This window comes from Nyctereutes procyonoides, unplaced genomic scaffold (genome assembly GCF_905146905.1).
Source record: "Nyctereutes procyonoides isolate TBG_1078 unplaced genomic scaffold, NYPRO_anot_genome, whole genome shotgun sequence".
NCBI classification, from domain to species: domain Eukaryota; kingdom Metazoa; phylum Chordata; class Mammalia; order Carnivora; family Canidae; genus Nyctereutes; species Nyctereutes procyonoides.
The window spans coordinates 50,637,888-50,650,326 of NW_026575043.1; the positions used below are offsets into that span (position 1 = coordinate 50,637,888).

Below are 12,439 nucleotides of genomic sequence, written 5' to 3' on the forward strand. Positions count from 1 at the left end.
GTCCCGTGGGATGCTGCATGAATCTCTCTTACACAGCACTTATCACTGCCTGCCTTGTTTCATAGTTATTTATGTATGTGTCTGTCTCCCCAAGGAGACCGTGAGCTTCCAGAGGAGAGAACAGGGTCTCTGTGCCCTCTGCCTCCCCTCCCCGGTATCTGACAGGATGCTTTGACTCATACATCTGCTGAATTGACATCTTAGTCCCTGATGTCAGGAGCAGGAGGAGGGGTACATTGAGGGGGTAACCAGTACTTACTGCTATGGCTTGGTGACCCACAACTAATAATGAAAACAAATGGTAATAGGAATTATGATGATGATAACAATTTTATCAAGAGCAATTTTTATGGGTGAATAATTCAAATTTGGTTCTTTCATAGATGATCTCATTTAATCATAGTAATAGCTCTATGAGGTAAATATATATGATGCCCATTTCATAAACGAGAAAAACCAAGGCTCAGGAAGATGGAGTGATCCATCCCTGCATGGTCCAGAGTGCCACTGGGATTCGTACTCAGACTATTCTGACTCTGCACCATCCCGAATTTTTCATTTTTGACACTTGACTGATAAATCCAAGGCTCAGAGAGGTGAAATAACCTGCCCAAGGCCACCCACCGAGTAAGGGGAGAACTGAGATACGAACCCAGGTCTGAATGACTGACTCCAGTCTTCACCATGTTGTTCCCAAAGACCCATCCCAGAGCCCCAAAGTTTGGTCCTGGGGTTAATCACATGGAATTTCTGCATGGGACAGGGCCCCAGAGGCACCCCCAGCTTCAGGCCCCAATGGTTCTGCCTGGCCCTGCTCACCTGGCACATAAGGATCAGAGGCTCTCGGAACTCAGCTTGGCAAATGGCACAGGTATCGCCGGCTTCTGTGCACTGCTGCCCTGTGGCCCGGACGCCGTAATTCTGTTTGAGGGAGGAGAGAGAGAGAAATCCAGCTGTGGACCCTCACTGGAGCAATGCCCTCAGATGCACTGTGAGATCTGTTCCTGGCTCCTGGTTCTTTTGAAGTTGGCTCACCTGAGAGGTGCAGAGAAGTTTCAGGGCTTTCCTAACTCCGCCCACTCGACCACAGATGTCAAATGACTGAAAGGAGAGGAGAATGATTCTTGAAAAAGTGTCCAAGGGTTGTTCAGGATCTCTCTCACCACCCCCAAGCAACCCCCACTGACCCCTCGTCTTTGATGACAAACATTTCAGGGCACTCTATCCCATTTGGGGCTCCTCATTCCCATCAGCTTTGCTTGGCATTCGTCTTGCTCCCTATGTCAACAGTCTTCCTTGCTACCTGACCAGGATAGCAAATACATGACACGCATACTGCATTCTTCCCTTGCCAAGCCCAGCACAGGCATTGCTAATTGATCACAGCACTCTTCTTCTGAGCCCACTCCAGTCAAGCATTACCAGTCAATCAGAATCAGTAGGCAAGAGAAGCCCCAGTGGTGGACAGGGCATGGATTGCCCGGCTAGCCCTGCTGGGAGGAAGGGAAGGGAAGAACACATGCATTCCCCCAGGATTCTCTAAAGCCAGAAATAGGGAAGGGAGAAGAGAAGGATGTGCTTATGGTTGGAGGGGGGGGAAACCTGACTGGTACCCATGATGGAGAGAGAAGTACTGCATCCTGACTTACGAGGAATGGAAACAAGTTTGGGGTAAAGTGTTGTCTATGGGTAAGAGCTCTGGGCTTTGGAAGCAGACTGCCCAAGTTTGACACTCACTCTGCTATCTTTAGCTGAGTGATGCTGGGCAAGTTGCTTCTTTCTGAGCCCCCATCTCCTCACCCATAAATATGGAGTAATAATGGAAATACATGAAGGGAGAGCATATGGTGAGCTTTATGGGCAAGAAATTACGGTGGATTTAACCGCAAAAAGGAATGAAGTATTGATATATGCCACCACGTGGATGAACTTTGGAAACATGATGCTAAGTGAGAGAAGCCAGACACCGAAGACCACACAGTGTAGGATTCCATTTATGTGAAATGTCCACAATAGGCAAATCCTTAGAGACAGAAGGCAGACTGGTGGTTGCCAGTGGCTGCGGGAGGGTAGTGAGCAGGAATGGGGAGCGATGGCTTAATGGGTACAGGGTTTCTTTTTGGGGTGATGAAAATGTCTTGGAACTAGAGGGTTGGGGTGGTACAGTCCTCTGAACCTGCTCAGTGCCACTGAGCAGTACACTGTGAGGTCATTAGTGGTTAATTTTGTATTGTGTGTATTTTATTTCTATATATAAAAAAAAAAAGATTCCAAGCTCCCCACTCGCCCCCAAGGCCCAGAAAAATGCATGAATCTTCCTTGGCCTAACCCTCCAGTCCCTGGCCCACCTCACCTTGCAGAGGCTGTAGAGAACAATCAGGACCCCTCCTAGGAAGTAGCTGTTGGAGGAGTCATCTCCCATGATGTATTTATACCACAGCTGGATGGGGACGAGCGATCGGAACAGCTGGCTCAACTCCTCAATGACCAGATAGAACTTTCCCTGCAACCACACAGAAAGCATCAATTATTATTAGCTGTAAAGACCCAAAGGACCCTGACGGAGGTCCCCCAGCCTGGGCAGTAATGACGTTCCAGGTCACAGGCAGGCCATTAATCAGCTTTGGAAAGCACTCAGACCTGCTCCTAATGGGTTTGCGATATGGCTGGGGAGACGTGGCCCCTGCCCGCTGCCTTCACCCACTGCCCACCAGCCCTGAGGAGCAAAGCTCTGAGGATCACATTTCAGGGAGGGAGAAACTGGACACTTCTGTTGGAGGGTTGGAGTATCGGTTGGTCACTCCCTAGTGCCTGCTGTGGCTTTGGGGGCACAGTCCCTGGCCCCACACACAGATTGCCTTTGCCTTGAGGGCTGACCTGCCCTCAGTGCATGGGCAGGGTGGACAATAGGACACAGGTAAGGGCAGGCCTGGAAATGGGGAGGGGATATGCATTCTCCTTCCCAGCTCTACCCACCTACTGTCTGCAAGGAGGCAGGATGACATCTGGGCAAAGAAAGATGCATTTGGGGCTAGGCTTGAAGCTTACATTGCTGCAAGTTCACGAGCCCCAGCTTCCTTATCTACAGAATGGGAACCACATGTCCTATCTTACAGGGTTGCTCTGAAGATTCTCTGAGATAAATGGGAAGAGCATCTAGCACTGTGCCTGGCACGACGTGGCACTCAACAAATTCTATTTCCCTTCTTCCCTTTGCCCTTGGACAAGTCCCTCAAGCTTTCTGTGGCCTGAGCTATAAAAGGAGACAAAAATAACTCCACCCTGTTGTGTCTAATAAAGTTAAACGAACATCTACTTATGCCCCAGCAACTCTCCTTCTAGGCAGGTACCAGGGAGAAATGAAAATATATGTCTGCTTATGTGCCAGTGATCAGATAGCAATTCTATTCATAAAAACTCCAAACTGGAAACAGCCCAAATGTCCATCAGTGGAAGAATGGATAAACAAATTGTGGCATATTTATACAATAGGATACTGCTCAGCAATAAAGATGAACAGATGACTGATACACGCAACAACATGGATGGATCTCACACGCATTACGTCCAATTGAAGGAGATGGTTATAATACATATTGTACAATTCTCACACGAAATCCTGGAATAGGTTAATACTAATCTGTAGTGATAGAAATCAGATCCGTGGCTTCCTGGGGTGAGGAGGAGGACTATGGAAACCATCAAGGAACTTTTGGGAGTCACAGAGATATTTTATAATGTGATTGGGGTGCTGGTTACACAATGGCATACATTTGCCAAAATTCATTGAAAAATATGCTTCAAATCTGTGCATTTTTTGTATTTACTGACTTAGTTTAAAAAAAAGATTTAATTTATTTGACACACACACAGAGAGAGAGAGAGAGAGAGAGAGAGAGAGAGAGAGAAGCAGACTCCTCGCTGAGCAGGGAGCCCCATGTGGGGCTCGATCCCAGGACCCTGGGATCATGACCTGAGCAAAGAAAGCAGGTAGATGCTTAACCACTGAGCCACCCAAGCACCCTCATGTTTTGTATTTAAATTATACCTCAATAAAGTTGATTAAAACAAACATAGAAAGAAGAAACCATCCCTGTCTCATGCATGCATAGCCTTAGAAACGTGAATAGCATTTGCTCCAACAATTCTGTTTTTAGAAATTTATCCTAACAAAATAATCAGGGATGTGCACTGAGATGTGTAAGAACAGTCACTGCAGGATTCTTTGTAACAGTCCAAACAGAAACAAGTAAGTTAAATGTATAACAAGAGGGTGTGATTATGGTAGAGATCCTAACGGAAAGCCATACAGCCATTCAAACGTTATGTTGAAAAATAACAACTTGACTGAGAAGAAACCCAGCACCTATCATATTAACCAAGGGATCAAGATTTACATCTTCAGCAGTAAGTTACACTGACAGCACAATGTGATTCACTGATAACATAGTATCACCTCCGTGGTGAATTCTGGTCAACAATTTATAAAACCTGAATTGAGTCATGAACTAATAAGAGACACATTCAAATGGAGGGACGTGCCGCAAAAGCAATGTCCAGCACTGGGGCGCCTGGGTGGCTCAGTGGTTGAGCGCCTGCCTTCAGCTCAGGGCGTGATCCCGGGGTCCTGGGATTGAGTCCCACATCGGCTCCCCACAGGGACCCTGCTTCTCCCTCTGCCTATGTCTCTGCCTCTCTGTGTCTCTCATGAATAAATAAAATCTTTTAAAAAAAGGTCCAGCACTCTTTGAAAGTGTCAAGGTCATAAAAGACAAAGGCAAGATCAAGGAAATGTCAGGTCAGAGAGGATTAAGGAATAGCGCAGATGAATGTAACACAGAATCTTGGATTTGATAATCTCTGGACTATGAAAGACATGTTAGTGGGACAAGTGGCAAAATCTGGTAAGGTCTGTAGTTTCGTTAATAATAAGGGCAATGATGTTAATTTCTTGGCTTTGCTCATTGTTCTGTGTCATAGTGGATGTTAACAATAGGGGGAGCTGGGTGAAGGGCACGTGAGGACTCCACTGTTTTTGCAACTTTTGCTTCAGTCTAAAATTTCAAAAGGTAAAAAAATAAATCATTGTAGTGAAGGATATCTCTTGACTCAGAGAAATATTCAGTTCTGAATGGGAAGGATATAAAATACAGAAACACTTATTTTCTTTTTGTTTTTCTGCCTTTTCCAATTCTTTTCCTTTTTTGTACTGAGCATATGAGATGTTTACATTAGAAGGGGGAAAAGGTTATAAAAACATGTTGCATATCCATCAAGTGGATGATGTCTGGGATGACGATAGAGATGTTACATCCAACCCATGATATTCCACCTTGATGGGTGGGGGAAGGGGACTCTTTGAAGCAGATGTGACCACATCTCTCAGGCCCAAGGAAGGGCATCCAGTTGTCCACTCGTCCCAGTGCCTGACCTTAGTGACTGTATGGCTCTGTCCTCATTGTAAGGACCCTTTACCCTCTCCAGACTCCCACCAGTTCTGGACCCCTGGACATATGCCCAGAAGGGAATGCTGGTTACCTCTGCAGTCTGTGGGAAGGTAGGGAACTAAGGTATGAGGTGGGGGTGAAGTGACTAGGTAAGTCTTCTAAGACCCATATAAGCTAAGCTTGAAGGGCTCGCTACTCGACCACCAGCCTCAGCACTGTCAAGGAGTTGGTTAGAAATGCAGAATCTCAGACCTCATCCCAGACCTGCTGGAACAGGACCTGCAATGTGACCAGTTTCCCAGGCAATCTGTGTGCACATTCAAGTTTGAGAAGCTCCGTTTTAGTGGATAAGTAGGAAGCAGAATAATGAAGGAAATGTAGGGAGGATGAGGACGAACAGGTGTTCTAGAAGCCCAGAAGTGACAGAAAGGATGGACAGTGGCCCCATGCCATCTTGGTGGGCAGCCTCCTACTCTGTATGCCTGGCCTCACGGTGGGTGAGGACATGGCCATCTCATGAAAGGTCCTATGTCCCTGTGTCTCGGGAAATCCCTGTAGGCTGGCATCTAGCTGACTCTGGGGACAGACCCTGCTATTCTCCCCTCTCAGCCAAATCTTGCACAACCAGCCTGGCTTGGTGGTCAAGAGTGCAACCTCAAGAGCCAGATAGCCTGGGGTCAGATCCTGCCACCCACCACCTTCTTACTACTGCTTTAATCCACCAGAGCTTGGTCACTGTCTTTGGATCCCTAATTCTCAAATTCCATTAGTTGTGGGCTAGTTCCCTGGTCCAGGCCCCAAGCTTCCTACTTGCCCACGAGTGGGTCTAGATCAGAGGTTGGCAACATTTTTCCACAAAGGACTAACTCATGAATACTTTGGCTTTGCAGGCCATACAGTCTCTGTCACAACTATTCCTCTCTGCTTTTGAAACACAAGACCAGCTTTAGACAGTAGGTAAATATAGAGGGATGGCTAAAACTCCAAAAAAACTTCATTTACAAAAACAGAAGTCAAGAGCATATTTGATTTGTGGCCTCTGGCTTACCAACCCAATTCTAAAATGCCAGATCCTGGACAGCCCTGGTGGCTCAGCGGTTTAGTGCCGCCTTTGGCCCAGGGCGTGATCCTGGAGACCCGGGGTCGAGTTCCACGTCGGGCTCCCTGCAGGGAGTCTGCTTCTCCCTCTGCCTGTGTCTCTGCCTCTCTCATGAATAAATAAATAAAATCTTTAAAAAAACAAAATAAAATGTCAGAACCTGGATAAGTCAAACCATGGTGGGGACTCCAACACATCCCCAGAATTTCAGAGCAGGCTCAGGTACCAGCTTCTTGGCCCTTCCTTCTGTTACTTCACTATGCAGACCAAAACTCTTCTTCTGCAGATGGAATACCGTCCCCTACACTCTGGAGAGTGAGCTAACACCTGTTCATCGTCTAGGTGTCAGCCACCTGTCATGTGCTATGAAAAGACTCCCACAAGTCCTTAGTTAGATCAGGTGCTCCTGTTAGACCCACTAAATCACTCCTTCAGAGCACTTCTCATAATAGCTAGAAAATTATTTTAGTGTCTGTCTCTCCCACTGGACTGAGCCCCATAAGCATAGAGATGATCTGGCTCCCGGTCGTGTTGCCAGCATCTAGCAGAGAGTTGATGCTCGTTTAATAACTGGGGACCTTTCTGGGGCTAGAGATTCCACCCTCATTACTCATGTCAGCTCCTCAAGTTCACTGATGGAGAAGGAGAGGTGGAAGAGAGAACTTCTCTTTAGAAGCAAGCACCGATGTCACAGAAAATAAAGGGAGCGAGTGTCTGTGTGGCACCATGCTAAAGGTAGCAATTAGCTGCTGGGGGGGGGGGGGCCACTTGGAGAAGGAGATACAACCACCAGGGAAAAACTGGGCATATCCCAGTGAAACCATCTCTCTCTAATTAAGCAGCTTTGTAATTCCAGGTTTCTTGAGCATGTTATTTCTGACGACCACCAAATGGAATGTGTGGTTTCTCTGGGGTGTCAGGGAACAAGGAAAGTGATCAGATTGTGAGTCTGTCTGGCCCCCCTGCCACCCGTGAAGGGGAGCAGGAGCAACTGCCACGGGACCAGGACGCACGAAGAGTTCTCTGCTGGGATTCTGAGAAAGGGGGAGGCGGGAGCAACAGAGATGGGAAGGCGGATTCTGAGCTGACTTCCATACTGCCAGGATGGGAGGGGGGTTACCCACAAAGTGACATTGGAAACAAGGAAACAACAGAGGGCTGACTCTGGGAGGGGGTGGTGGTAAATGCAGGAGAGCAGGCAGCAGAGAAGCAGAAGAAATGAACAGAGAAGGAGAATTTTTGAGAATGCACCTATGTGGGAAAGGGGATTTGAAGAAATTTGGGGGTGAGAGGTGACACATAATCAGATAGTTATTAACATGGGGATCCCTGGGTGGCTCAGCAGTTTAGCACCTGCCTTCGGCCCAGGGCGTGATCCTGGAGACCTGGGATCGAGTCCCCCATCAGGCTCCTGGCATGGAGCCTGCTTCTCCCTCTGCCTGTGTCTCTGCCTCTCTCTCTGTCTCTCATGAATGAATAATAAAATAAAATCTTTAAAACAAAAAGATAGTTGGGCAGCCCGGGTGGCTAAGTGGTTTAGCGCCACCTTCGGCCCAGGGCCTGATCCTGGAGTCCTGGGATCAGGTCCCACGTTGGGCTCCCTGCATGGAGCCTGTGTCTCTGCCTCTCTCTCTCTCTGTGTGTGTCTCTCATGAATAAATAAATAAAATCTTTTTAAAAAAGATAGTTATTAACAGTGTAATATATAAAGAATTGCGTAGACAGGGATGAAAGATCTTTTTCTGAATCAAAATTCATAATATTTATAGTTTTGCCTGTTTATGAATGTCTTTCATACATATTTCTCATCTACAGAAGCAGAACAGTACAGAAGTTAAGGAACGGGATTTGTGACTCCAAGATCAGATCTGTACCTACTAAATTGGTTGATTTTAGACAATAATTTAATGGCTCTGAGCCTCAGTTTCTTCATCTGTAAATGGGGTTGAATATATATATATACATATATATATATGTACACACACTTACAAATATATATACATACACACACACAGTGGTGTGCAGGCAAACCAGGTCTCTGGAATACAACCAAATAAGGCCCTGATTTGTGTGTTTGTCAATTTCTGTGGTGTAAATATTCCCACAAGGGCCATTTTAAGCTGCCAAGGGTTTAACAACTGCTTGCAAGTTTCTTGAACATTTAACCATTGGCTCTGGCAAGCCAGTGCAACCTGGCAAATGAACCTAAGACCCAGATATCCAGGAAGGCCTCAGTATGTGACAGGAGCCAATAAGGACTCTCATGATCATCCGAGGTTATGGGCATTATTACTGCTGACTTCTTTTGGAGATGAGAAACGTCAGGTTCAAGAGAACTAAGGGCCACCAGAAGGAGGCTGAGGTGCTGTCTGGGACTTCCCAGCCTGGGCCCTGTCATACCTGGCAGCCTCCATGGCCTTCCTCTTCCTCCTACAGGTTGTGAGAAGCCCAGGCTACAAAGAGAGACCATGTGAAGAAGATTTATGTACATCATTCTGTGACCTTCTCAATGAGGTGACATTTGTGCCAAAATGTACAGAATGATGTACATAAATCCCGTTCCTTAACTTCTGTACTGTTCTGCTTCTACCTATAAAGAGGAAGAGGCTCTGAGACTATAGGTTGGAGAAAGAGGCAAGGAACCCAGCCAACAGTGAGAACTCAGGTCTGGGACACAGGAGCCTGGGCAGATCATTCCAGCCACTGTAGCTGATGCATCGCACCTGTGAGTGAACAGGCGATCTCAGATGATCCAGCCCCAGTAGACACCACGTGGAGACCAGCTATCCCGGGCATACCTTGATAGAACTCCCGACCCATGGAATCATAAGTGATAATATCATGGTGTTTGTTTTGAGCCAAACAACACAACACAAAACAAACCCAAAAAAACTAAAGCACTTGGGTGAATGGGTGACGGGCACTGAGGGGGACACTTGACAGGATGAGCACTGGGTGTTATTCTGTATGTTGGTAAATTGAACACCAATAAAAAATTAATTTATTAAAAAAAAAACTAAAGCACTTATCTAAGGCTATTTAGCTGGTGCTGTGGATTGGATCAAATCCCCCACCAAATCCCTATGTAGAAACCTAACCCCCATGTGATGGTATAAGGAGGGGCCTTTGGGAGGTTATGAGGCTGGAGCCCTCAGGAATGGGATCAGTGCCCTTATGAGAAGAGACAGAGCTTGCATGCATGTGTGCTCTCCCTCTTCTCTCTCTCTCCCCCCCCCCGCCCCCCGCCGTCCTATGTGGGGACACAAAAAGAAGATAGCCATTGGCAAGCCAGGAAGAGGGTTCTCATCAGGAAGAAATCAGCCTTGATTTTGGACTTCCAGTCTCTAGAGCTGTAAGAAATAAACGTCTGTGGTATTTTCTTAGAACAGCCTGAGCAGACTGACACAGGGAGCACACAGCCGACCTGTGATATGGATGCAGGTCTTCTGTTCTATTGATCGGGTTCAAATCCCAGCTCTGCTACTTTCTAGCCATCTACCTTTGGCAAGGTACTTCCTCTCCCTGTGCTCAAACCCCTACAATCATCTTGATTGTCCTCTCTCCGATAACCAACATCCAATCCATCAAATCCTATTAGAAACAGCTCTTTGCTTCTGCTTGCCCCTATGTCCTCGTCCTTCTATGTTTGTTTTTTTTCATTCGCACGGTATCTAAAATGAGCTTTTCAAAATACGAGGCAGATCAAATCATCCCTGAGCTTGAACCTGTGAAAAATCTGTTTCACTCGGAGTGACATTTGAAAGCCTTGCCATGTCTTCCAGATTCTGTAAGATCTGCTCCCTGCCCACACGTGTGATGGGGCCCATTTCTCAAAAAACAAAACCAAAAACAAGCCAGGCGCAGGCCTACCCTAGGGCCTTTGCACTTGCTCTTCCCTCTCCTTGGAGCACCCTTCGTCCTGAGATCTGCCAAGTTAGCTCCCTCACTTCCCTTACATCTTGGCACAAATGTCACCTCATCGAGAAGGTCACAGAGTGATGTACATAAAGCAACACCCCTGCACTCCTTCCCCACTTCACCCTGCCACTCTCCACCTTCTTTATTCTGCTTTCATGTTCTTGATCGTACTCACCTCTGACACAGTGTATACTTCTTTGTGATGAGAAGGTAAGCCCCTGCAAGGGGCTTGTGTATAGGCTCTGTGTCTTTCTAGTACTTATTTCTGTCTGCAGAAGCTAGAATGGTGGTTGGCATCAAACAGGATGCTCAGTACATCTCCGCTGCATGAGGAAGTAGGCCTCAATGTCCTCCTCATACATCAATGGATGTAGTAATAATATATCCCTCAAAGGGTTGTGACGCTAATAATAACAAATATATACACTGAGGGCTATTTACTTGTCAGGTGTTGTTCTAAGCACTTTGTATTAATTCATTTGGTCTTCACAACAACCTGGGGGATAGGAGATCATTATCCCTATTATATAGAAGAGTAAACTGAGGCACAGAGAGGTTAGGTCTGTGCCTCAAGGTCACACAGCTGGTAGGTGGCAGAGAAAAAGTTTGAACCCAGACAGGCTGGCTCCAGAGGTCAGTTTTAAATCCTTCCTGGTCAGAAAAATAAGTCACATGCAGAAAGCTTAAAACAAGGTGTGATGTGTCACAGTATTAAAATACTGGGGGCACCTGGGTGGCTCAGTTGGTTAAGTGTCTGCCTTTGGCTCAGGTCATGATCCCAGGACCCTGGGATTGAGCCCCAGATTAGGCTCCCTGCTCAGTGGGGAGCCTGCTTCTCCCTTTCTCTCTGCCCCTCTCCCTGCTGTGTTCTCTCTCTGTGTATGTCAAATAAATAAATAAAATCTTTACAAAAATAAATAAAATAAAATATTTCTATTAGTATTATTCTTCCAACTGCCTGTCAGCTAAAGGAAGCTCATTTTGGAGTAAAGAGCTAAGGAGAGACGTCACAGCCACTCTGGGTGCTGGCTGACCCATAGGCCAAGTTTCCTGGGTAAGTCTGGTATGTGGCTGGCAGCCAATGTTTGCCAGCATTTTTTTAAAGCTGGCTAAGGGCTGGTTAGCACTCCAGGACTGTGCCAAAAAAGCCAGCCACGATTCTATGTGGAGAAAGACAGCTGTGCCTCCTCCTAGGATGTTCCTTGGGGAAATCTGATTATTGAAGACCCCCGCTTATAACTTTCCATGGCTCCCCACTGCCCTCCCCACTGCTGTGTAAGTCTACACAGCTTATCCAGCCCTTTCCATGTGGCCCTGTCTACACTGGAGCCATATGGCCACCTTGCATGTGCATGAGGCTCCTGCTCACTTCTGCACAACCTGGTCATTTCCTTCCCCCATCTTACCTTGCCATTCTTTCCCTGAGTTTCCATGGATCACCTCCCAAAATCTATTCTGCTTCGGGGGAGAGCTTGTGACCTTGATTGTGCCTACTGTACAGGATTCCCACAAGCATCCGAGTAAATCAGTGTTCCTCAGAACATGGTCTGGGACCCTGATGGTTCCCCAGGACCCTTCCGGGAAGTCTGTAAAGTCGAACTATTTTCATAATAACACTAACACATTATTTGACACCTTTGCTCTCTACCAAGTGTACATTGGAGTTTTTCCTAAGGCTTATGACATGTGATTTGCAACAAATGGGAAAATGCAGGGATCTTCTCTTGAGCCAGGTATTAAAGAAATCTATAAAAAAATAAAATGCCTCTCTTCTCAGTAATTAAAAAATACAATTATGTTCCATTAATATTATGTTATTAATGTTAATGTGCAATTGGCTGAATATTTTTAATTAATTAGTATTATACAAAGATCACAGTTCTTTTTTAAAGCTGTATTTATTTAAGTAATTTCTACACCCCACATGGGGCTCGAACTCATGACCCTGAGATCAAGGGTGGCATGCTCCTCTGAG

The 12,439-nt window shown here is 46.3% G+C and overlaps 1 protein-coding gene across 12 annotated transcripts in view; it reads right to left on the reverse strand.

Moving 5' to 3' along the window:
• Positions 1-12,439, reverse strand: part of RNFT2 (ring finger protein, transmembrane 2) — a 68,574-nt gene that overhangs the window by 11,082 nt on the left and 45,053 nt on the right. For all 12 annotated transcript variants that reach the window (XM_055322005.1, XM_055322016.1, XM_055322010.1 and 9 more), the window contains 3 exons: positions 2,354-2,503; positions 1,036-1,101; positions 820-921 (listed from right to left, as the gene is read on the reverse strand). In XM_055322005.1, coding sequence (XP_055177980.1) covers positions 820-921; positions 1,036-1,101; positions 2,354-2,503 — 318 coding nt within the window. The remainder of the gene's footprint in view (positions 1-819; positions 922-1,035; positions 1,102-2,353; positions 2,504-12,439) is intronic.